Genomic DNA, 27,933 nt, shown 5'->3' with positions numbered 1-27,933 from the left:
TGAACCCTAGGATGCAGTTTTTTAATCTTAAGCTCTGTGTAAAAGGGCACTGTATTAACCATGGTAGATGTGCTCAGTGTAAATGAAATGCAACTTTGCATCCATATATAGACCAGGGAGAGGCAAGTGCAGATCATGCTGCTTTAGTGACACTTGCATACTGTGACACCACACACATAACATGTACATGGCCAGAGTTGATGATGTATATGCTGACCATTATGGCTGGCTATTTGACTCCTAGTTAATGTTAGTGTAAGTATCTGCCCAAAATAACAGGATGTTTAGTGCTTTCCCTTATAAGACAGAAAACTAAGAAGGCATAACCATGTTGTGGCTTTTTTGTCTGAATTTTATTGCACATGTATTAGTGGCAATGCATTACTCTGAAAGAGTACATACCAGTAGTATGAATATATGTTTTTGACCATAATAACAAGCAGGAACATGTTATATAAAACATTAATTGGATACTGGCTCACGCACAAGTCACTCATGATACTACAAAGAATTTCAGTTACTTTAAGTAACCTACAGTAAATAACTTATATGCCACTTCATCAACTTTAATATTGTATTTATTCCATTTCTTGGCTTAAAGGAAAATGTTGTGAATGTATGAATTATATTCGTTACTTCTACAGTCAGCTGACCTAAAAATAATTTTTTATATATATAAATATAAGACTTGATGAAGAATTCTTTTTTTTTTTCTCTTTGTCCAGTTTTGGCTTTATTCTAGGAAAGAAAAAAAAAACATTATAAAATTTCTTATTATAAACAACAACAACACAAATATATACATATATTAACGGCAATCCTTGTGTTTGTTCTATTAATTATGAGACCACTAAAATGTGTGTGTGTGTGTGTGTGTGTGTATGAAAATTGGCCATTTGTCCAAAAACTTCCAAAATTTATATATATATATATATATATATATATATATATATATATATATATATATATATATATATATATATATATATAATATATATAACTGTGCATATACATATTTATATATATTTATATATAAATAGACACTGGTCAGAGGCCATTTAACTACAGTGAACTTATTGTCATGAACTAGGTTTGTGACATTTGTTTGCTTCCTGTGGTCGTAAACAGAAAACAAACAAATATCAAACATTTATAAATGTACATATTACCTTTTTAATGTATTACTTATTTTCAGTTTGATTTTATTGTTGCTGTCATTCTAGTGGAACATGGTGGCATAAATTGTAACATGTAGAATGAAAGGGAAACTTAAAGGTTTACCTCTGACTGTCAGCCTGGTGGAGCACTCTGTTCTCCCTAATGGATTTTCTGCAATGACCTTGTACTCTCCTGTGTCTTTGGTAGCCACCCTCAAGATGAGCATGGAGCAGACACCACATGTGTTGGTGATGTAGTAGTTGCTGTCCGTGTGGATATTGACATTGTTGTGGTACCATGTGACACGTGGGGATGGATTGCCTCTCACAGCACAGTTTAAGTAGCACTCATAGCCCTCTGGAGCAGCATGCTGTTTCAGGGGCACTAAGAATTTAGGAGGCCCCTCCAGGTTGCAAGGTTTTGTCTCGTGCAGAGTTAAAATGTACTTCTCTAGAGGAGACAAATGAAACACCATATTTCCAACAGTGATCTGTTACAATAAAAAAAAACTACCTGCAATGACACCTGTAAATATTTCCAAAAGACAAAACTAAGGAGAGCTGAGAGAATAAAGCAAAATCAAAATACGTTTTTGTAAGGTGTCGGACCACCAGAGAGCCACAGACCAGCTTTAGTGCATCATAGTATACGATTGCTTCATTTACATTACCTTACTCATTATTATTTGAGCCATGTGTGCAGGGGCATTGTCATCCTGGCTGAGGCCATTCACATCAGTAAAGCATTTTTTTAAGATAACTTTACCTTGGATAACTTGGATCAGCGTGGCTGACCAGGACTGTTGTTGACAACAAACAACAAATCCAAACTCTGGATTATCCATAACATGATGAAGTACATGAGTAATATATCCCACGACCCTTGCTGTGAAAGTGGGGTAGATTCTCAGGAGGATGTCAGGTGGAAAGGCTGTAACAAAGTGCAGCTGTCTGCTACTGTATCTGTGTAGTGATCTAAATATTCACTTCTGTACTGTATATGTATTTATACCCCATATAAATGAGAGGTGGGTAACACCATTCTAAATTTAATATGAATGCTGCTGCTATAGTGAAAATGTAAGGGGGGAAAAGAACACTAGAAAGTAGAAATGCCAGCTCTATAAACATCATACTGTAAATGAAAAATGTACAAGAGGCATTCAAGTCAAACTGGGACTTTTGATTGTGCGGAATAGCAAACCACAATTAGACAGGTACATTTTCTGAAGAAAATGTGTGTGGTGCTCGCCGCGACAAAACTTTTATAATGACAGGCTATGAGATCGGTTGCTAAGGTGCAACCGAGGGCCAGGGGTAGCTCAGTGGTTAAGGCATTGGCCTACGTTTTGGAAGATCCCAGGTTCAAACTGTTGGACCCTTGAGCCCTTAACCCTCAACTGCTCAGATGTATAATGAGATCATAATGTAAGTTGCTCTGGATAAGAGCGTCTGCCAAAACCGAAAAGACAGATTTGTTTCCCAAGTTAACTAAGCCCCACCCTGTGTCTCTTCGACAATGGAAACCAGAGTTAGGTTGAGTTTTAAAGTTTTCTTGGAAGTTACCATTTTATGTCAATGGGGCAAATTTGGGAACCTCTTGTGCCCCAGGGGTACAATTTATAGCCTCTTGTGGGATATTTTCTGACACAAATGTGGTGAATTTGAGTTTTCTACCAAATTCTTGCTCTGTGCTTGAATCCGTCAAAGTTGGTCTCAATGTTAAGCCCATGGGATTTTTTAAAAGTTATGTCAAGCACCCCACCTAATTAAGTTGCACGATTTGACACCTCTTTCATGGATCTGCGACAAACAGTATGAGCCAAATTCCCCATTATATGTCAATAGGGCAAATTTGGGCACCTCTTGCACCCCAGGGGTACAACTTATACCCTCCTGCGGGGTATGTTCTGACACAGCTTGCAAGCCTCTTCAAATGTGGCAAATTTGAAATTTCTACCTAATTCTTGCTCTGCGCTAAAATTAGTCAAATTTAGGCTCAATGTATAGTCTATGGGACTTTTTGGGGTGGTAAATTGCCGCCCACCCATTAGAAAAATTTCCCAAATAACCCACCCGATTTGACACCTCTTTCATGGGTCTACAACAAATGCTACAGCACTAGTTACGCTCCACACTTTTGTACAAAAGAAGAAAAAAAAAATAATAATAATAATAAGCCTGTGAGATAATAATAGTGATGCTTTTCAAGCACCACTTAAAAAAGAATAATAAGCCTTTGCAAATCAGAAACTACCTTTATGTCTTGATATAATCCCTTGCTACACTAATGCACTTATCCCAGCATTTCACTAGTGCTTGGAGACCATCAAGGTACAGTAGATTTCTTAGTATGCAGGAGCCAAGATCAGACTGCCTGCTTTTACGTCTAAAATGCTGGCCTCCCAAAAACTCTTTTTTAATGTCCCAATTATGTGGAAATTCCTTGGAGCAATTTCAGGACTATGGGAGATCTGACAATAATCACATTCCTATAAGTTGCTCCATTCCTATAAGTTGCTGAAAATTCCTATAAGTTGGCACATTCCTATAAGTTGCGAAAAGTTCTAAGGAACTGAAGTGAGCTCAAAGCCACATGAGCTGGGATTATCATTTACATGTGGCTTTATTCGAAACTTTAGCATGTTTTCTGGGGCTAAGAGCCAATGTACGTTGCTTGCAGTCTTCTGAAAGAAATTCACACTTTTCATAAGTAATTTCATCACAAGTCTCACAAAATGGTCTTTGTTTGTCTCACAAGATTTATGGTTGAACATTCACTTGCTCACATGAAAGTAAAAACCTCCTGCTTTGAGGAAATTTTATTGCGTTGCAAAATCACAGAACCTCTTAATGGAAGCTTAAAAGAAACTGTATATATTAATTGTATTATTTTGTGCATTGATCATGGTCATATAATATTTTAAAATTTAAGAAATTAATTTGTTGCTCAGACAGTTAATGTGAATCTGTTTAACCGTCTTTCTACACTGCTTATTAGGGCACTGATGTAGGTATTTAAGCCTATTAGGTTATATCCTATAGAAGATTTTTCATATCATATTTAAGTCCTACAATGTTTTACAATATTATATTTTCTATACTCACTCAAACTGTATGTCCTAATTTAGCAAAAGTATTTATATTTGTCAAATCTTCCTTGAAGGAAATAGTGTCTGTGCGGAGGATTATAGGCAATTTGCTGAGACGAGCCATGTCATGCCTCACTGTCTTTTGGAAAAGTGTTATAAAGAGAGAAGTGTCCCCAAACCCCTGCAGGAGAATCCTTTCAGAAGGATCCTGTGGCATTGTGGGCAGCAGTAGCATTTTGATTACCTTCTGTTGTTCTAGTGCTACAGTGCACTGTACAGGGCATGCACACTTAAGTATAGTACAGGCAAGCTTTTAGATCTGTACTGGCCTCTGAGAACTGGTCCTTTTCTGATACAGGAAATTATTAAATAGTCAGTGTATGACAGGATAGAAAACGCTCTCGATTTAAAGAATTAAATAGGACTGTAGCAGAGCCTCATTACAAACCTTTTTTCTCAGTAATTAGCCACTTCGGTGATTCAGAGGGAACAGATACTCCCATGTCATTTTTGGCATAGACACGGAACAGGTACTCTCTTCCTGGCAAGATGTTGCAGGCTGTGAACTTGTTGTTGAAGATGCGATCAGCCACTGTGTGCCAGGTTTGTTTAACAGAGTCCTTCTTAGTAACCATGTAGTGTAGACGATCATCTCGTTTCTCATCAGGTGAGGCCACCCAAGAGATTGTCACAGTCCCTGGTACATTCATTTCGAGTTCCACAGGCCCTGGAGGCTTAGGCTCATCTATGGAAAGATGCAGGTTCAATAAGCTTTCAAGCGTATTAGCAATAAAGAGTCAATTTCATAACAAGTGGGAATAGTATTGGTTTCAAGGAAAGTGAGCAAAAAAAATACATTAAATGAAAATCAAATGATATTGTATAATATATGATAATACACAGTAATGCAATTTGCTGTATTACAAACTTTAAAACTAAATGTTTTTGTTTTGTTGTTGTATGTCTGGGATATTTATGTCTGACATGTTTTTCACAGAGCTTTTCACTCTCATTATGAAAAACACACCAACCGGGCGGATATCTTTTGAAAACATTATGGTAATCCCTTTAGTATAATTCAAAAAATCAATACCAAGCTACTCTATTGGCTTATTTTGACCCACTATATAACACTTAAGTTGGTTTTAGTTTTATTAGTTCTGCCTGTATGTATTTCTGTATATGCATTGCCTATAATGGATTATCTTTGTGGACACTTTGAAGAAAGAATTAAATTTTCTTTACAGAAGGCTGTAAAACAAGACAGCAATTAAAAAAAATATATTTGTGAGAATGCAAATTTGTTTACATATATTTAACATTTTCTTATGGGAATAATCTGTCTTTTTTTTAATGTAAGAATATATATTGTGTAATTTACTGCAATTAATGCAAATAATTTAGGAGCTGTATACTTGTCTAGAAAATTACATAAATCAGGAATATGCTAATATAAAACTCAAATTATGAATTATTTTTTCATTCATCTTCTATACTGCTTATCCTGTATAGGGTCGCATGGGCTTGAAGCCTATCCCAGGAGACTTTGGGCACAAGTTGGCAATCCATCACAAGGCACTCAGGTTTGGGAATGCCAATTAGCCTAATCTGCATGTCTTTGGACTGTGGGAGGTAACCAGAGTACCCAAAGGAAACCCACCAAATATGGGGAGAACATGCAAACACACACAAACCTAAGGTGGGAATCAAACCCTCGACCTTGAAGGTTCGAGGACACGGTGCTAACCACTACACCACAGTGCTGCCTGCTATTAATTAAGTTTGTAAATATATCCATATTAAAGTATACACAAATAGATCTGTAGAGAATTATGGAATGGGTTGCAAGTGTACCTGTGACTCTAATCTCAATACTGAAGGTCTCTTGGCCAACAATATTCTTTACTACAATGCTGTAGATTCCACTGTCAGCCCGCTCAGCTGATGGAATTAGGATCTGAGAGCCTTCTTCAGTATGGCTAACAGTGACACGTTTGGAGACAGGAATGCCATCCTTAAGCCAAATGACCTCAGGATATGGAGATGCCTGAGAAGACACACAGTGCATTTTTGTTTGTGTGATTAAACCCATTTAAACACCATAACCATCAATGTCGGTGCTTTGAAAAAGTATTCATTTCCCAACTTTTCCACATTTTGTTATGTTACAACCACAAACATAATTGTATTTTATTAGGATTTTATGTAATAGACCAACACAAAGAGGAAGGAACAGAATAAATGTTTTTCCAAATAAAAAATGAAAAATGAATCAAAAATTGTGTGATGCATTTGTATTCAGCCTCCCTGAGTCAATACTTTTGAATACTTTTGAATACTTTTGAATACTGTAGAACCACATTTTTGCTGCAACACTTTTGGGGTATGTCTCTACCAGATTTGTGCCAGTCTTTCCACAGTTTCTCAATTGGATTTACTTCTAGACTTTTGACTGAATAAACATAAATATGCTTTGATGCAAACTATTTTATTGTAGTTTTGGCAGTATGTTTAAAGTCATTTTGATGCTGGAAGGTGAACCTTAGTTCCAGTCTCAAGTCTCTTGCAGACTCTAACAGATTTTCTAAGATTACCCTGTATTTGGCTACATCCATCTTCCCATCAACTGTGACCAGCGGGCAGAGGGAACTGTGTTCCCTCTGCCTGCTGAAGAAAAGAATCCCCACAACACGATGCTGCCACCACCATGCACAGTGTTAGTTTTCTGCCACACATAGCATTTTGCATGTAGGCCAAAAAGTTAAATTTTGGTCTTATCTGACCCGAGCATCTTCTTCCAAATGTTTTCTATGTCCCCCACATGGTTTGTCCCAACTGCAAACTGGACTTCTAATGGCTTTCTGTTAACAATGGCCATCTCTGACCTCCCTTTATCTCTGACATGTCTGGTGTGTTTCCAGAGCTTCATGATGCTGTTTTTTCACTAATGTTCTCTAACAAACCTCTGAGGGCTTTACAGAAGAGCTATTTTTATACTGTGATTAAATTACAAACAGCTTGACTAGTTCTTTTTTTTTATAAAATGACTTGTAAAAGCAATTGGGTATCAGTAAAGGGAGCTGAATACAAATGCATGCCACACTGCTAATTTTTATTTGTAAAAAATTGTAAAACCTTTTTTCCTCCACTTTACAATTATGTGCCATTTTGTGTTGGCCTATCAGATAAAATCCCAATAAAATACATTTACATTTGTGGTTGTTATGAGACAAAATGTGGAAAAATTCAAGGGTATGAATACTTTTGGATGGCACTGTAATTATAAACTCTTTACACATGAAGTAATCCATGACATTTTATCATCAAAATAATCTTTGGATTAGAACCAAATATACTTGATAGTGGTTTCTATATGATATTTAAATGATGCTTTAATGCATTTAACCACTGGATAATTTATTCAGTTTTACATGTTTATTAATATTTAATGAAAGAAAAAATGTATACTTACAACAAAGTTAATATTAAATCGTCCTGAGTTTCCAGCTTTGACTATCATGCAGCTTTTTATTTTGGAATCCCTAAATTTTGGCCTCACTAATTGAAGGGAAGCACAATATTAAACATCAAAGAATTAGTATGTGTTGCATTTAACTAAATAAATAATGAGACTACATGTAAAATTAGCCTATTTTACCCCAATAACCTACCAGGAGGAGGCATAGCTATTACGTATTTATTTATCTGCGTAGGTTCTCCTGCCCCTCCTTCATTCACAGCTATCACTCTCACCCAGTACATGGCCAATGGTTTTAGTCCCTTTACAGTGTAGGTGTTCATAATAATAGCACTGGTATTGCAGCGATTCCATTCTGTGCTCTCTGCAGGTCTAATTTCAACAAAATATCCTTTTGCTTCGTTGTGTTTTTCCGCTTTTGGTTTCGTCCAAGATAGGGTCAAAGTGTTATATGTAGAGCCTGTCAATTTTAAATCAATCACTTTACCAGGGGGTGCTAAAGGGGAAAGAGAACAATATTAATATGTAATAGAAAAAAAAACAGTAGGGTGAATAGTGGTAAAGTGGGACAATGGGTAAAGTGGGACAGTTAAGCTTAATAATTTATATCTTTGCATGAATATATTTTTATTACTAAAAATCAACAATGAGTTCATCATTAGCAAGTATGTGATAAAAAAAAATCTGTGGCTATGACATCACTTCCAGGGTGTGGCACATCATATTTAACAACCATTTTCAGAAAGTGTCCCACTTTACCACTATTCACCCTATTTTATATATTTTGTGGAGGTAGTGCAAAAAATAATAAATATGAATGTGTTTAACTGTATTGCTTTTTCAGGAAATAGATTTCTTAAATTATTCTTATTATTTTTTTGACTGAGCAAAAAAGTTTGCATTACTTTTAGGATCTCTAGCAGCCACAACCTCTGATGATGCACTAGGTTCACCAGGTCCAGATGTGTTGACAGCAGAAACTCGAAACTCATACTCAATGCCTTCAATAACATCTTTACAATCATACTTCTTGGCTGTGGAAGGCAATAAAGGCTTAAGGTCATTATAATAAATCTGCTATTTGGTAAGAATGAAATACTATAATTTTACGAAGCCAACCTAAACCAATTAAAACAACAAACTTCTAATTGGTTCCTCCGGTGGATGAACAAGGTTCCACACATTGCTGCCTTTTTTGCGTTTTTCAAGATTATAACCCAAAATATCAGTTCCTCCAGTGCTGGTTGGAGGGATCCATGACAAGGTGATGCAGTCCTTGAAGGCACTGACCACTTTAGGAGCAGATGGTGGACCACAATATGCTGAAAATTGAAAAAAATGTATGAAATACAATATGTGTGAAAGTGATTTACCCTTAAGGGATTTTTAGTGTCAAAGTAAATGGGAATCTCACATTTAGTGCCAGCTTGTACATCTTCTGTCTCCATTAACTCACTGATACCCTCTGAGTTTTCAGCTATAATGCGGTAGCAATACCTTTTACCATGTTCAACATCTGTGTCTTTGTAATGGGGCTCCCCAGGAATCTGCCCTATCTTCTTCCAAGTGTTGCGTCCAATTTGATTACGCTCAAGAAAATAATGAGTAATTGGGCAGCTTCCATCATCTTTTGGTGGGCGCCATTTAAACTCAATGCATTTTGGGGAAGCTTCAATTATCTCCAGAGGTCCAAGAGGTGGAGTGGGTTTGTCTAATTAGACATTAAGACCACATATAAGATTTTAATGCAAGGAAAAATAAATAAATAAAAATAAATAAATTTTATATATATATATATATATATATATATATATATATATATATATAGTGTGTGTGCGTCTGTGTGCGTCTTTGTGTATATACTGTATTACTGTATAGACATATACTATATACACACACACAAACACACTCACCAGTACTAGCAAAGTGGTTGGTGAAAGTTTGTACAGGGTTTAAAAAAATTATTCAATTGGCTTACCAAGAACAACCAGATTAGTAGTTGCTTCAACAGTGCCAAAATCATTTTTTATTTTGATTTTAATCTCCCCTGTGTCTTTGCGCTGTAATTTGTTAAGAGACAAACGGCAGTGGCCTTCAGTAGTAACAATCCTACAGTTTGCATCTCGTGTAAGTTCCTCTCCTTCTTTATACCACTGTATTTTATTGGCTTCACGGCCAATATATGGTATTTTGAATTCAGCTTTCTGATTTATTTTCACCACTTTTGGTTTGACAAACTCTTCAAGGTCTTTTGTAGCAAATCTTGGTGGATCTAGGAAATAAAGATTACTTAGAACTCAGAAAAAAACTATGTTCATGTGTACAATATACAATAAACAGATAAGTGGTTAAAACACACCTTCAACAATAATCATAGCCTCTGTTTTACGGCCATCAGCTTCGAATTTATATTTTCCAGAAAACTCTTCTGATACCTTGTGGATTTTCAGTTTATGAGTAGCACCATCTTTGCTGATGGTCATACCCTCAGTAGAACCAGAAATCTAAAATAAAATAAAAAAATCCTCTAATTTCATCATTTAAACTGTTCTAGATCTTACTCAGTGGAAATATGAGGTTAATACATTACTATGATTACAGTCAGTGCTTAATCTTTCTATAAGGATGAAGTATAGTACAGTAGAGTACATTATTATCTCTCTTAACTCGGCTTAGGTTCCTTCATATATTAGAGGGACAGAGAGAGAGAGAGAGAGAGAGAGAGAGAGAGAGAGAGAGAGAAAGAAAGAGATTGAATTAATTCAGATTAAATCTGAAGAGAGCCCTTACTGTACATACCTCTTTTCCATCTTTGTACCAGAGCCCCTTAGAAGTTGCACTGCTGAGTTTACAGACCAGCTCAGCTGACTCTCCTACAATAGCTCTACAGTCTTCCAGGCCAGCAGAAAAGTGAACACCAGCATCTACAATAATTTAAATATGTCTTTTCATCATTTATAAGTAATATAATATGTAATAATGGGAGTATATGATAATACTTACCAAACATGATATGCATTCAAGCTTGTTATTTTATTTATTTTTTTTACCAACACCATGCATCTAAATGCATAAAATACATTGAAATTTAAGCCAAAAAATCTTTTTTTTTTCTTTTTTTTTTTTAACAAACTCTAGTACTGACAGGCTTTCATCTCTCCTCAAAGATCATGGCATAAGAGATTTTTCTACTTAGATGCCATAATTTTCCTTTTGCAGAGGTTCAGTATTCCTCTGCTTTTGTACTGCCAGACCGACCAAAACTATCTTCTTCTGCTTCTTTTTCTTCTTCTTCTTCTACATCTTAAAAATGGTGTTTTCTTGTTTTAACCATAAATATAATTGTTACCACAGTATCAACATTTAAGGCATCCTGGCTTATGCCTGTTGTTTCTTCCTTTTTTGATCACTGGTCTGTCAGTTAAAAAGATTCTATTAGCATCTACTGAATTCAACGGTCATTTAGCTTTAATAACCAAAAAAACAAAAAAACAACAACAACAACTATGTGCTAAAAAAAAAAAAGAAGTGTGCTTGCTTTCATTTTCAGCTGAGTGCAGTGGTGTCCTGTGTTAGTGTTTATTCACAATTCAGATGTGCACCACTCCGTTTGCTTCTGTGCTAGTTTCTTTATTGATCTGAATACTTATTTTGGCAAGCTTGGTAATAGAATATACACTCAATGTAAACACAAACACTTGCATATCAAGACATTTTTTCATGACAAACAACATAACATAGGCATTATACCAAACATCCAAACAGTGGCTCACAGACATTTCATAACCTTCAAAGCAATGGCCAATCCACTCCTGTCCCAAATAATCTTCTATTAAAATTTTGCTTCCATGCATGTTTGATGCAGCCTTTATTATTTCTTACCAGTGGTTGCCTCGGGAAGCAGGGGACCTTGTTTTGTGTGGCCTGAACGCTTGCCAGCCTCAGCTGACTCATCTTTGGTGATTTCAGTGGCCTCTCCACCAGGTGGTGCCCCCTCACTGCCCTTGGGTTTGACACCATTGCCCCCTGGGTTGGCAGCCGGATTATCACTTGTTTTACCAACTGGATTACCACTTGGGTTATCTCCTGGATTTCCACTTGGATTATGACCCAGGTTTCGACTTGGGTTATGACCAGGGTTTCCACTTGGGTTATGACCAGGGTTTCCACTTGGGTTATGACCAGGGTTTCCACTTGGGTTATGACCCGGGATTCCACTAGGATTATGACCAGGGTTACTGCCTTGCTTGTGACCTGGATTACCAGTTGGGTTATGACCTGGGTTATCACTTAGGTTATGACCCAGGTTTCCACTTGATTTATGACCTGGGTTTCCACTTGGATTATGACCCGGCTTACTGCTTGGGTTACCATATGGGTTGCCTCCAACTTCAGGTATTTAGTTTCATCAGTTATTGATGAGCATTTAGAAGATGTTTGGTGGCAGAGAAGATTGTAAACAACATTAAAAACAAGTAACATTTAAACAGTTACAAAACAATGACAAATGTAGACATACACTGTGCTTTTATGCAAATTATAAACTTGCCAAAAAATTATTTTAAAAAAAAGGGAAAAAGGAATTATGCTCTCAAATCTTTTCTTTTCAAAGTTTGCCAAACTTCTTAATGTTCCATTAGAGCAAGGAAAAAGTTTAATCTGAAATGTTTTTTAAGATACTTGTTCAAAACTATTTAGCTAGTTAGGTAATTTTACCAGTAAGTAATTAGTTAAATCAGGTAATAATTATGTTTTCTCAGCACAGATAATTAAGACATGTGGTTGGCACATAAAAAAACAAATAGACACATAAAGCAAATTAGTATGCACACATATAAGACATAAAACACACAATAGAGCACAAGACAGAACTGCAGAACAAAATGCATGTGATTCTGTGGATAGCGTGATAAGAACAGTGCATATATAGATTAGGAAAATGATGGATGGTATTATTGTTAAAAAGAACTCCAATACCCCCCACAATGTGTACACATTACAGTTTTACAAAAAGAAGTAAAAGAGATTCCAGCAATACACAAGTGCATGATTATTCAGGAAACATATATAAATACTGTCAGTTTCTAACAGGATTAGTTTTTTTATTTTATTTTGTCAAATGCCCTCATCATGATTAATAAGCAAAGCATGCCAGTTTATCCGAAAAACCTTATCTTTAAAGTTAATAAAGATTCTGCAACATTTACTCATAATTCACTTCAGCACCACTGTTAACATGCTAATGTATTAAACAGTTCATGATGGTGTCGGTTGAGTCCTACTATCGATTAAGTTAAAAGGTGCAGGTGAAACTTGTTCTGCTACCATAATTGTTAGTTTAAATGGTAAATGATTTTTTTATGTGTTCAGCCTTTTTTCTTTTACTTTGCATGGTCATGCAGGTTTTTTTAACAAAAACAAACAAACAAACAAACAAAATTGCAAAAAGTAACAGCTGCAGGTACAGTACAGTAAATGTAGCAAAAGCAGTGACATTTAGCCAAGTCAACACATGACACATCAAAGCAATGGTTAACAAGGGCACATGACAGAAATTACAGTGATGGGGATCAGTGCAAAGAAAATAAATAGTATGAATATTGCTTATAAATGCTAGAATATGTTTAATACTGTATGTGCTTCTGTTAAGCACAGGAGTTTTCATTTAAAATGATCTGACTTGAATATTTTATATTAATAATAATTATAATAATGTTGTAATTATAATAATGTTGAAGTTATAACCATTAAATTTAGCATATCACATATCATAATAGGGCTAAATGAGAGCTTATGTATAAGAGGTTCGTTTGAAAAACATAAACAGCTTTATCACTGTGGCATGCATACAGTACATGTCTCTGTATGTTTCCTTACCTTTGACAGTGTCAGCCACTACATCTTCTGTTCTTGCATGCTTCCAAGATTTACCACCAGATACAGACTCAGCATCAGCACCATTCTTTGATAAGGCATCAAACCCTGCTTGGCCCACATCCCCACTGGCATCACCAATGCTTCCTGCAAGACCAGACCCTAGTGCAGGATCAGCACCCCCTGCAAAACTAGAACCCAGGCCTAAACCTCCTGCAAGGCCAGAACCTCCTGCTGCACCAGATTCTCTTGCAAAGCCAGAACCTGCTGCAGCTCCAGAACCTCCTGCAGCTCCAGAACCTGCTGCAGCACCAGAACCTCCTGCAAGGCAAGAACCTCCGGCAGGACCAAAACCTCCTGCAATGCCTAAACCTCCTGCAAGGCCAGTACCTTCTGCTGCACCAAAACCTCTTGTAAGACCAGAACCTCCTGAAGCTCCAGAACCCCCTGCAGCACCAAAACCTTCTGCAAGGCCAGAGCCTGCTGCAGCACTAGAATCTCTTCCAAGGCCAAAACCTCCTGCAAGTCCAGAACCTCCAGCAGCCCCAGAACCTCCTGCAGCACCAGAACCTCCGGCAGGACCAAGACCTCCTGCAAGGCCAGTACCCTCTGTTGCACCAAAACCTCTTGCAAGACCAGAACCTCCTGCAGCTCCAAACCCTCCTGCAGCACCAAAACCTTCTGCAAGGCCAGACCCTGATGCAGCCCCAGATCCTCCTGCTGAACCAAAACCTCCAGCAGCACCAAAACCTCCTGCAGCACCAGAACTTCCTGCAAGGCCAGAACCTCCTGCAAGGCCAAAACCTCTTGCAGCACCAGAACCTCCTGTGAGACCAGCACTTTCTGCAAGACCAGCACTTTCAGCAAAATCCAAACCTTGACCAGCACTTCCTACAGAACCAGCACCTCCTTTAAGATAAGTACTTTCTGCTTCCCCCATTGTTCTACCCATGCCTGGTCCACCTAGTCCAAGTCCATCTATTGCAGCTAAATTTTTACTAAGCATGGCAGCAGCAACAGCTCCTGCCTTAGCAATGTCCTCGGCACTCAAGCCTGCTTCCTTAGCCTTGGCCTCAGCCATCTTTCTGGCATTTGCTTCAGCTTCAGCTTGAGCCCTTGATGCTGCTGCCGCAGCAGCTGCTTCAGCTTGAGCTTTGGCATCTTTGTCTGACATTCCTTTAGCTTTAGCTGCTGCAAATGCAGCCTCAGCAGCTTGAACAGCAGCTGCTTCTTTTGCAGCTGCAGCAGCCCTTGATGCTGCCAGTGCAGCTTCAGCTTCTGCTTTGGCTTTTCCTGCAGCAGCATCTTGGTCAACCTTAGCTCTTTTTGCAGCGTTTAGAGCATCTTCAATCTCCTTCTTGTTTTTTTCTAGCTGAGCTGCAGCAATTTTAGCCAGGTCAGCTTCACTGCCACCCGCCTGTGTAGTCTTACGGGCTGCCTTTTTGCCTTTCATAGCAGGATCTTTATCAGCTGCCAAAGACACAATTGTGAATTGTGAATGTCTTCTAGTTACTATTACAAATGATTTTTTTGAATTATACCTATTAAAAGAGTTTAATCTATGTTTAATATATTAAGATATTTGGTGATTAATACATTGTAGAGAGAAACCTACCCTCTACCAGAAGCCAGGCACTACATGAATTTATGCCAGCAATAGCAGTATAGATTCCAGCATCTACAGGCATGCAGTCAATGATTTTCAAACGGTGAATCAGTTTGTCCTCAGAAACGGTAATCTCATATTTATTACTATGGGATAATGGATTATTTTTTAGTGTCCATGTTATTTGGTTCATCGGTAGGGAAGTCACACACTCAAACATTGCATCTTCCCTTTCTTCAGCCTTCACTTCCTGAATCTTTACCAGAAAATCCACAGGGGAAACTGAATGACAGAAATAGAAAATGACAGAAATAGAGGCACACAATAAGCATTTGGATTCCCCCAAACTGTTAATATGCTGATAAGAATTTGAATGACTTACTTTTAAAATCTGTTGAGAATATATTGATTCCCTCAACATCCACTTGATAAATACCAGCATCCTCAGGACTAAGATTTCTCACAGTAAACACATACTTTTTTCCAACTTGCTTCAAATAGTGTTTCATCTCACTGTTCAAATCTTTGCTGTACGGAACCATGATGCCATTCTAAAAAATAAATGCAGATAATGATTGGTTGATTGAAAAAAAAAACATTTAAATCCAAAACATATCAACTTGAACATTTTCATACAGAGGCATAATATTTGATCACAACAAAATACTTGGTACATGGTCATTACTTTATAGAGAAAAATGCGACTGTTGGGGTCCTTCAGTTCCAGCTCCAGCTCAAAAGTTGCAGAACCTTCTGATTTCACTTCAATGTGCTTCAGATTACTGATGTGTTTAATGAGCTAATAAAAACAACACAAACTGTTATATATACTGTATATAATATAATAACTGTATATACTGTATATAATATAAAATCTCTCTCTCTCTCTCTCTCTCTCTCTATATATATATATATATATATATATATATATATATATATATATATGTGTGTGTGTGTGTGTGTGTATACACACACACTACCGTTCAAAAGTTTGGGGTCACTTGCAAATGTCTTTGTTTTTGTTTAGTGATTTATTTTCTACATTCTACAACAATACTGGGGATTTCAAAACTATAAAATAACACATATGGAATTAGGTAATTACGTAACAACATAAAAAACAACAGTTAGTTGTTATTTTAAGACACAGAGGTCAGCCTTTCTGTAATAGTTCTTGCAAGAACAGTATTGTCAAGTGCATTTGCAAAATCCGTCAAGCACCATAATGAAACTGGCTCTCATGAAAACTATCCCAGGGGGGCGAGACCAAAACCTACCTCTGCCGCAGACGAGAAGTTCATTTAGAGTTATCAGCCTGAAAAATGACCAATTTACAGCTCCTCAGATTAGAGGCGTTATGAAGTCTTTACAGAGCATAAATAGCAGACACATCTCACCATTAACTGTTCTAAGGAGATTAATGCATATTTTGGACGCCTTCAGCATTCCTTTACAATGTAGAAAGAAATAAAAATCAGGAACCATCATGGAGTTAGAAAATGATCCCAAACTTATGAACAGTAGTATATATATATGTGTGTGTGTGTGTGTGTGTGTGTGTGTGTGTGTGTGTGGGTGTGTGTGTGTGTGTAATATATCCACATCTCAGACTAAGATCAGAGATTCATTTTAGTGTTTTACAGTAAAATAGTACAGTTTACCAAGGCCTGCTCTTGGTCTCTCTGTTTCTTTAGTTCAGTCAATTTTTTTAGCATTCCACGATAATCAGTAATGCCATATTCAATACAAATGCGCTCATAGTCTTTTTTGTCAGCAGACAGTAACAGATCCCATACTGCCTCATCAATTTCTCCATCCTTTTTTTCAAACTTTTTGCCAGCACTGCAAATGGAAAAGAATCTTAGTATTTAGCAAAATGACCTATACACAGACCTATATTCAGTTTTTTGAGCAAGCTACAGTAATAAAATATAGCCTAGTCTATAGATTGTAGATATCAAAAGTAATACCTTCTCCGAAGCTTGTTTCTGAACTCTGCTAGATCCTCCACTGAAAATAATGGAATGTATTTGAGGATTATTATAGCGTTACTTAGAAAATAACTCGATTTTTTTTACTTTTACTTTTTATATTTATATTTTATTAAATCATTAGTTTACAAATCAATTATGTAAGTATATAAAAGAGGAATGGATAAAAGAAAAAACGCTCCACAACATACAATCTTCTGTTTTTTTCATTGCTTTACTCTTTTTGAATCCAACTGCAATAGAGAAATGAATTCATTAATTAATTAAAATATTAAAAGGTAAGTGTATGGTATGAACATTAGTTGAAATACAAGATTATTAAAATTGCATATTACTTGAAATTCTGTACTGTACCTTCAATCACATTTAAGACAGCAGTGCAGACTGCCCTTCCATACTCATTTGCAGCAAAACATTTATATGTGTCAGCTTCTTCACCACTAACTTTAGGCATCTGTGAGGGAATAAAATACACACCGTTTTTTAAGTAGTTAGACCATAAACAATTTTCCTAAAGAGCTTGTTGTCCAAAGTGGAAAGTATTCTAACCTCTAAAGTATGTTCATTAGTTATAGGGTCAAATTTGTTCTGGAACTTTTCTGGATCACTCATATCTCCTTTTGCTCTCTGCCATGACACAATGGGTTTGGGTTCTCCAATCACGATGGCTTTAAAGATGGCTAATTTACCTTCAATAGGAAAAATACATTTTTAAAACAAAGTAAAAATGCTGACCATTAAAAAAAATCTTTTATTAAAATATAAACTAACATGTCAGTTAAAATAATTTGTGTACTTTTACATAAATGTAAGTTCAAATTGTTCAATTTTCATATTCATCATTGACATAATTTCCCCCTTGTTTCATTTCTGAATCAGCCATTATTTTTATTTTCGTTATTATTATTATAGTTATACTTAGTATTTTAGTATTACTGTTTCTATTTTAGTTAATTCATTTTTCTTATTACTATTTTTCTTCTTGCAGTAAATGATTTCACTGATTAATTATATTTCCGTGCATATAATATTGTACAGTATATTAATCTACTTGATTTTGCTAATATACATACCTTCTTGAATAGTCAGAGCAATGGGTTTGCGTTTAAAATCAGGAGTAGATTTTCCCTCTGGCAGTTCCTCCACATACTGTGTAATCATAACCCCAGGAACCTTAGATCTCCTTTTGATACCTACAAACAGCCATATGAAAACTATAACTTTTCCAGAAATGTGTAGTTTAGCAAAAAAAATAAAAAATACTCACATGACATTAAATGAAGAATAACATAACAGCAACTTTACAATTTTAGGGTAAAATCACCTTCCTGATGAATTTATGGTTCTAATTCTCTTCATTAAACCTTTATTGAAAATAAAATAGGTGGTGTATATATAAAATGTCATCATTTTATTATGAAAGTGACTCTTTTATCATGTCATTTTTATGCATTTAAATAAAGAGCAACAAGTACAGTATGAAATGTTAATTTGATTATGATCTTTAATGGTTAATTGTATCACAGGTAGAAAATGTAATGACATGGAACCTTCAATGGCCAATAATTATTCACTTTAAATAGATTTCTTAAGTAGTTGTTTTTTGTTTGTTTGTTTATATATATATATATATATATATATATATATTGCTTGTTTGTTTGTTTATTTGTTTGTTTGTTTTTAGTAACGTTCTCTTTTTTATACTGTATATCACAAAGCTCATAGGCTGTACCATACCAGTTACCTTACACCACTTGGTGCCCTTCCTTTTTTTCTTGGAAAGCTCATTCCCTGTTTCTGGTTTAACACAGAGGTTAGTTATTATTAGATAATTAATTATAACAGGATTTAGGACAAACACAAAACTGACAAAGAGTAAACACTAAAAGCTTTGCCAGAAAAACCCCAGACTATCCAATGATGTATTCAGGATTTAATGTAAAATGGAGTTTTGCCAAAATGCACATAGGAAAGGAGCATAGTATTGATAATGTACTACATAATTCAATACTGTATATTAGCATAAATTAGTAAGCTCATGTGTTAGAAGCTGAACATCAAGTAGACATATAATCTATTGTAGTCATTAATTATCATAATCTGTGGTTTGGGAAAAAAAGAATAAAGGACCGTGTGCATCTATTCACTGCTAATTATAACACAGCATTGTTGAAGTTTTAAATCTAATTGGCCAGAAGGTTTTTAATTATCTATAACAGCAGCTCTATACATACTCAAGCTGTTAGATAAATCACTAGTTCTATTAATATGTGATGGTTTCTAAAGGAACCATTTCATAGGGACTTGTACATTATGGTGGTCACATAGCCAGTAAATAACCTATAATTATTGCACATTTATTTAACATTGAAGACACTGAATGCATGAAGGCATTCAGAATAAAGTATTGCCTTTAAGATTTTCTGCACTGAGAGCGGAGCAGATAATTTTATTTTGTGACTTCCCAGTAACATGAGAATACATTTTTGTCTGGTAAGAGAACAACTGTTTCTATACCCTTATAACACTTACAGGCCTTAAGGATTCTTTGGTTATTCATTAAAGGGTCGCTGTAGAACTCTACAATGCTTAGATTTCCTGTAGGAAAGGATTCCCAATGAGAACCATTGTGAAACCTTAAAGCACCTTTAAAGAACTCTTTTTTTGTAAGCAGCCCACCTCAGCAGATGTATTCCTTACATAATTGCTATCATCCAAAGCATACACTAGGTTGAAGAGTGAACTGGTGAAGCATAAAATAAATCCCATTTATGCCCCAACTACTACTGCTGCATTCTTGTTGACCCCAGCAAGCGTTAATATCTTGGTAACAATTTTATTTTTAAATTGCTGTAACTCTATCCCCAGGGATTCAGTGATTTCTGTCTCTAAACCTCTGAAAAGATCAAAATGTGTGTTTCTCTTATTCAAAATGATTTCACATATGCATAATTCAATGACCTTCAAATTAATACTAACTGTATTTTACTTAGTATTACTATTACTATTACTTACTATTTAGCTTATTATATTATTTCCTGATTTGCTAAATGTTTTGCATCAACATGAAAGTAATTCCAATATTTAAGTGCAGGTTGTTGTTTTTTTTAAGTTTGTTATTAATTTAATAATGAGAGATAAATTAACTGTTGATTTTCAGTTTTCAAAAAGTTTTAGATAACAATCAAAAAGCTTGCCTGCCTAGTTTAGAAGATAAATAGATGGAACACATAAAAGTTGAATTAAAATTCCTGTCATGATATTCAAATGTCTAAATACATTTAAAGCATGTATAGTGCTACTGCAGAATGAATGGTTGTACTTACCACCCTGCTCTGTGGCAGTTTGATCTGTAACTTTTGATTTCTTCCACATTTTTAAATTCCTTTGTAAGTGAAGATTTCACTTTCACTAAATGACAGACAGAGAGAGAGAGAGAGAGAGAGAGAGAGAGAGAGTTTTATTGTTTAATTAATTGATTTCCATAGGTATGTCTTTCAGCTTGTTTAAAGTTCACAATTTCTCCTTTTTTTTCTTACAGTATGTAATAGAGTCATACAGTCTGAGACTAGTAAAAATCTTGTTTTTCATTGCAAGTGAATACTACAAAAAATGATATGGGTTTGTTCAAGTCAAACCAGGTGATGAAAGTTCTCATACAGTAAATGAAGACATGAAACCAAGTAACATTTACAGGAGACTTCTAACACAGTAGAGTGATGGGACTCTTGCAGTTGCAGTCAAACATTTGAATGGTGCAAACATTTTAAAGAAGGCTGTATATCCGTGAATGATAATCCCGGGCCGAGGTGGCTTGAAGCCCACTGCAATCATTCCTGTGAACATTCAACAAGTGGGACCACTAAACCTTGAAAATCGCTTAATAACTTGTCACCAGCTTGAGGGAGAGATGAATCTGCCAATGGGAACTCTACACACAATCATTCACAAAAACCTCAATTATAGTCACTCAGCTGGGAGCTATAGTCACATTCCCAAACAGCCCTGACCTTGTTCCAAGCCATTTCCACCTGTTTGGGCCAATAAGGGAGCTCCTGGGAGGAACATGAAAACACATAAAACTTTCTGCAGTACCATGCATTGTTTCTTAAATAGTGTAATTTTACCTTTTTGCTTGTCAGGGATTTAAGTTTGTGTAAAACCTTATGATCAATTTTGTATCAAAATCATTAAAATGCTGTTAAAATGCATGCTTCCAAAGAGAAGATTGCTTATTCACTTACTTATTATTGTTTACAGGGTCACAGAGCCTAGAGCCTATCCCAGGAGACTTAGGGCATTTGGCTGGGTAGACCCAGGATGCCAATCTGTCGCACAGCAACACATACACACACTCACACATTATGGGCAATTTAGGGAAAGCCAGTAAGGCGAATCTGCTCTTCCTTGGACTGTGGGAGGAAACCGGAGTATCTGGAGGAAACCCACCAAGCACAGGGATAACATGCATACAGAGGAGAAAATTGAACCCAGACCCTGAAGGTACAAGGTGACAGAGCTACCGTGCCGCCCAAAAAAAGATTATAGAGATATGGAAAATCTAATCTTTTTTACAAAATATGGTCAATATCACAAATATGCCTACATTTAATATTGACCAAAAATAGTGCAAAAAAAAAAAAAAAATCAAAGATTAAAGATATTAAATTTTTCGGTTTAAAATATTTTACAATTCTAAAGCTTTCTGTTTATTTTCACTTGTAAATAAAAGAAAAAATTTCTCAGATTCTTGTAGACTTTTTGGACCCCACTGTTTGTTTAATAGCTCCAGAAAAAAAAGCAGTTCAGGTTTTGTTGTGGTAGTCAGGTCAAATGAATTTGTTTTATCATTTAAATACAAGAATAAGGATGTTTTCACAGTAAATATCATTAAAATTCCTTACATTATATTTGCACCAAAAAAAATCCCAGTGGGAGTGATGGAATGTGACAGTGTAGTACATTATGTTGTCCAACGAACTTGATCAGTGGCCGGTCAGAAGCCAGCAGCTCCAGCCATTCATCTCCTCTCAACATGCACAAGTACACACAAATATTTCACCAGACACAAATACTATGTCCCCTCTTTGCATGTGGTGACAAGATTTGAGCACTGACATCTTCTTTCTAATAGGTTTGGAGAAAGTATGCCATTTGTTCAAGCAGTCATCTCTTAGGATGGTTGGCTATAACAATGGTGCAGTGCTGCAGTACTCTTCGCTTGTGGAAAGCCTTTAAATTTATCATTTTGTTTAAGGTTTCTCTTACAGACATAAAATCTGCATACTTTAAGGCATACTTCTCATCATGTTGTTCCTGTATATGTACATGTCCCTTATTTTACATAAAGCCTATGCTTTCAGCAGCTCTATTTTGAAAGTCTCTGTAGGGGATTGTTTAGGTGAAGATGCATATAATGTATTTTCTAATATTTTTAATTGCAGCATGCAATTTTCTAAACTGCATGCATATTTAAAAAATGTTATTAGATACAATTATACTTTTTATATACAAGTGCTAATGTTTAATAACCTGAAAAACTGGTATTGATTTCTCCTTCTGAACATATGTCACCAGTTTTTGTTTTATAATAACTTTAATATTTTGGAATTACAAATAAATTTATGCATTTATATACGACACTATTGTGCCTTTTCAATTAACTGATAATTGTATTATTGACAATTGTCTTGGATGCTTATAGTTATATGTCTTGTATGCTTTTTATAGCAATGGTTAAGGTTTCATAGCTAATGCTGGTGCCTAAAAATGAACCAGTGTCGTCTCACACTCTTAAGTAAAGCAGTCAGAAATCTGAGCCGCCTTAGCACGTGGAAGATGTGTCTTTTCAGCACCACCACCTGACTCAGTATCATCTGCTTTAACAGCAGGAGTATGTAATCAGTTAGGTTAATTTAATGAGAGATTTATTTAGTTTAAAACTAGGGAGTATTTGCAGTTTAACAAATTAATTTGATGTAATTGAGGATGACTTGATGAATCAGACCTTGTTATTATTGGCTTTGTATGTGCTTCGCTGCTAAGATGGACTTTTTTATTTTCTATGGTGAGCCATGTTTTGTAACTGAATTACCCATCAATATGCTTTGCAGCTGTTACCAATGGGCAATAAAAGTAGTTTGGAACTTAATGTCACAAGTTTAATGACCTTATAATGTTTCGCTTAATAGAATCACAACACAGTCTGTTTTTTTCTTTTTTTAATGCATATATGCTAGAAGTTTACCATAAGGTCATCAATTAAGTGGATTAATACATTGCATTATTGTTATTCCTTACATTATTATATTATTATATATTAAAGAGGTCCTATTATGCTTTTTCAAATATTTGTGAACATATACTATCTGCACTATCTGTGACACTGACAGTGCACGATAAATGAAGTTTTTGTCTATTAAAAAAAAGAATGGGCTCACATTCCCCTAAATGAGTCATTAGCAAATCTATTTTTACTCTGTTACGGATCCACGTCACTCCGTAACATATTTGCATAATGTCCGCACACGTTCTACGTCACGAACAACTTGCTCACCCACATTCTACATCACGAACAACTTGCCTGCCCACGTTCTACTGTACGCCACGAACAACTTGCCAGCCCACGTTATATGTCACGAACAACTTGCCCGCCATCTTATACTTAACGTTACCACACTCTTGTTAATGTGACCGAGCATTTATGCCAGGTTCGCTTAAACATTTTGTAATATAAAAAAAAAACAATAAAAACGAGAGCACACAAAACCCTTTTTAACTGTTTATTCTCCACCATTCACCAAAACTGAACTTAAAACTCACATTTTTTTGCATGCGCGCTTCGCGTGTGCAGATGCATGCGGAAAAAATGCATCCACACACGCGAAGTGCGCATGCGTCTTGCCACTAATAGTGGAGTAGTAATGGTGGAACAGCACTGCCGTGCTGCCATTATTTGTTTGGACGAGAGAAGAAGAGATTGTTGTGGATTATTTTCTTTCGAAGATTTTTTAACCAAATTATCTTTGACTGGACATATTCCCCGGACTTCTCACCCTCCGTCATCGGCCTCTCAGACTTCATTAACCCCGGTGAGACCGAACCATTCTCCTCTAACACACATACAATAAACACAGACTTCGGACATTTTCCACTCACTCGCACACATACACATACCGTTTATTATATATAGTTTGTAAATATTGTTTATATTTTTGTTGGCTGTGGTGCACCTTTTTCCTTACACGTTAGTGTTTGTCCTTTTTGCTCACCGGCCTTTTAACACAACACCGACACAAAAATAAAAGCCCTCTTGATTTTGTAGCCACAGTTAATATAAAATTAGCTGGTCGTTACACGGTAAAACCGATGCCATCTTTTCTATGTATTGACGGCTCTCCAGAGCCATTGTTCATTTATGGGTGGGGCGTTTCGTTTTCCGACACACGCTGCAGCGGTTGACCAGTTATAAATCACCGCGCAATCTGACCAATCACAGCAGTGAGGGCTCACGGAAAGGAGGGGTTTAGACAGACTGAATCTTCAGACTGCTTCACACGAGTCGTTTACAAATCATTTAGAAATGGGGTAAAATTAAATCTATTGTTGGTGAAAACTGAAGTGTTTTTTGACCTTGCATACATGTAAACCTGTTTTAAGAGACTCATTAAGCAATATTAGCAACCTTTAAAATGGCATAATAGGGCCTCTTTAACCACCATCTGAATCATATATGTACAGAGTCTGTGTGTCGACACACTTTTTGGCTCTCATTTTCAGTCCAGTCCATGGACATGATCACTTTCAGAGGAATGTTTTTGTTTGTGATCTATGAATTATTTAAGCATACAAAATTTAAGGCTTGGATTAGTGAGGAACAGGTGCAGTTAATGACAGATGATCATTGATTAGCATACTAGTGATGCTGAATGGTTTACCCATGAGAGGGGAAATGAGATTGCTGCTGAGGTTTCTACATAAACAACCAATATTTAAATTGCATCTTTAGGCACTTTGCAGCCTTTGTTTCCATTAATTTAATTTTATGTAACCTAATTTAAGGTTTTTGCATAGTACTGTATGTGTGACTCAGAGGCATATTAATATAGATCCTTTATTATTTCCTGATATGGTAGGGTTTAGTGCATGTATGTAACTAAGCATAAAAACAGTAGTTAAATATAATGTATACATAATTTATCTTTATTTGTATTAAACTGTCAGTTGCTGTAAAGTGTTAAGCTCATTATTTAATACAAAAATATGCATTTCACTTTCCAGTACAGCACTTCTTCCTCATGTCCTACTGTAAGTTTACAGTTGTATTTTATGATGTCACAAAAGAAAATTGCTGCTGCTTATAACGTACCTGTTTTTTGTTGCATGCACATTTGTTTATTTATGTAGGACGATTTACCCACTGTTTATAATCATTATCATCATCATTATCATCATAAAATTTTCATGTGCTTTCACTGCCCTGGCTGGCATTGCTCCAATGTCCATAACATTGCCACGGTAATATTTCTACAGCATTCTCACAACAAAAAATAAAGGTTTAATTCCCATAATCAATATCAAGAATATAAATTGTAGGTCTGTAGATCATATGTCAGTGTTATTAAAGGTGTAGTTTAAGTGCAGCCTTGAAGTGTCCTTAAATGTACATTGACTTGCCACTCACAGCTGTCAAATGAATCTGCACAGTGGAAAAGAATGTAGCACAATCTCTGTTATGAAAGATTTTTTTATTAAGTGGTGTGCAGTGTAATTTTCTTACAAATTCAGTTTCTTTCAGTTAAGAGGGGCATTCAAGTAAATCCAAGACTTTTGATTGTGCATAATAACAGAACACTGTTATGGGAGTTAAAACTTCCTTTATTTCTCTATATAATCCCCTGCTACACTAATACATTTACACCAGTTTTTCACTAGTGCTTGGATACAGTACCACAAGATAAAAGGTTTTCTCAGTATGCTGAAGCGATGATTGAACTTGCTGAAACACTGGTCTCCCAGGAACTCCTTTAATGGCCCAAAACATGTACAGTAGAAATTGCTTTGAGTAAGGTCAGGACTTTCAGTATGACAGGAGATGTGACACTAACTCCCAGGCAAGTTCCTTAAATGTGCCAGGGGTCTTCATGTTGTTTTTTTATCCCTTTATGAGCTCTTGATCTGAATATTTTAGCCGGAACATTTTGAAGATATAACAAACGTCCAAAAAATAATGACACAGCATTGACTTTCTTGTAGCAATGACACCTGTGGATGGGTGTGATTCATTATGCAGCAAGTGAATGGTCAGTTTACAAAGCTATTGGGCTGGAAGCTGGAAACATGGACAAGTGTAGTGTTCCACGTGCCTTTGACAAGGCTCAAATTGTGATGAAGTTTGCTTAATAAGTCACTGACAGACAGATGTCAGAACACAGATTGCCCACTAAGATTGCTCATGCTGACTGTTTGCTCCCAAAAGTCTTGCTCTGGGCAATGTTTTTTGGGCAATGCTTCGGTTCTGGCATTTAAGTGGGTTTTACTTTAAAATGTACCACCTACCGGAACAATGTTGCAGACCAAGTACATCCCTACATGTCTACGGTAGTCCTTACTCATAGTGTCCTCATTTAGCAATACCACACACATGCTACAACTGTTCAGCAATGGTTTGAGGAATATGACAAAAAGTTCAAGGTGTTCAAAAAGTTTCATCACATCTTTAGAATTGGAATTGGAATTGTGATAAACATAATAGTGGCAGTTTATATTAATTATTATAGCTTCTAATGAATCTAACATAAAATGTGTTTCATACAATTTCCTTTTTTATTCATGGATTTTTTTTTTCCATCATATGGCTTTTAAAGCCATTATCAGTGGAAATATCAGGTTGCATCACATTAGTAAATTCATAAGACATCTCCTTTTAGCTGTCAAACATAGTTCCCCAAGGGGATGTCTGACATCCATTATGGATTTACACGTGTAACAAAATACAATACCTGTCAGCACAACAACTTGCATAAAACATGACGTAGGCATTTCAGGCCCCTAGCATTTTACCAAACTCTGTTCTGGGACTGTCGTCCCCCCAACCCCCCCATCTATACTTAGCTTTCACCCATCACCCTTTTGTATGACTTCATACCAGCTGACCAGCTCTCGAATTCCACACCGTGAAACATGAACTGTGAATATGAACTTGGTGGCTAGAATTTAAATGATTTTATAAATGTCCACCAAATCAAATTCTAGTTTAAACATGAGCTGTACAGAATGCCACAGAAATTTATGGGGTAGTAAGAGCTGGTTTCACAAGATTTACATGTGCACATATGTGTTCATACACAAATGCTCATAACTATGGGTAAAGCAATGGAATCTTGGGAATATCTGTCTTCACTTCAACACCACATTCAAAGTCACTTAAGGTTGTCAACAGTTCACCTAAACATTAATTTGACCTACAGATAACAAAACAGATTTTACTGATTAGTGACCAAGTACTACATTGGATTTTTCATCTATCCATCTATCTATACTGAACATTTCCTTAAACTTTATTAAAAAGCAAGTTAACTTTCTTAATTATTTTTTATGCTGATCATAATTGCACAATCATTAATCTTCCAGTGAAGGGAAAGAAGAAGGAGGAAACATCCTACCTGTTCTCTGTCCTGTGTGCTGACCTCCCAGCTCCACAATGTAATGCTCTATAATACTCCCTTGATATTTG

At 36.0% G+C, this 27,933-nt stretch overlaps 1 protein-coding gene across 1 annotated transcript; it reads right to left on the bottom strand.

The window, feature by feature from the left end:
* Positions 1-342: 342 nt before the first annotated feature.
* igfn1.1 (immunoglobulin like and fibronectin type III domain containing 1, tandem duplicate 1) lies at positions 343-27,933 on the bottom strand. Its single transcript, XM_053498245.1, has 25 exons — positions 27,863-27,933; positions 20,525-20,609; positions 18,272-18,391; positions 17,748-17,887; positions 17,553-17,652; positions 17,390-17,431; positions 17,178-17,217; positions 16,869-17,049; positions 15,893-16,006; positions 15,590-15,758; positions 15,217-15,489; positions 13,605-15,071; positions 11,610-12,116; positions 10,527-10,651; positions 10,087-10,231; positions 9,706-9,999; positions 9,142-9,438; positions 8,870-9,049; positions 8,633-8,761; positions 7,921-8,223; positions 7,722-7,807; positions 6,104-6,296; positions 4,698-4,994; positions 1,282-1,608; positions 343-738 (listed from the first exon to the last, which is right to left on the bottom strand). Exons 2-25 carry the CDS (start codon positions 20,571-20,573, stop codon positions 734-736), a joined length of 5,583 nt encoding a protein of 1,860 aa, XP_053354220.1. The 5' UTR covers positions 20,574-20,609; positions 27,863-27,933; the 3' UTR covers positions 343-733.

This window comes from Clarias gariepinus, chromosome 6, assembly GCF_024256425.1.
Source record: "Clarias gariepinus isolate MV-2021 ecotype Netherlands chromosome 6, CGAR_prim_01v2, whole genome shotgun sequence".
In the NCBI taxonomy this organism is placed as follows: Eukaryota; Metazoa; Chordata; class Actinopteri; order Siluriformes; family Clariidae; genus Clarias; species Clarias gariepinus.
Note: the sequence above shows the minus strand (reverse complement) of the source record. Positions and strands in the feature narration are given on the sequence as shown.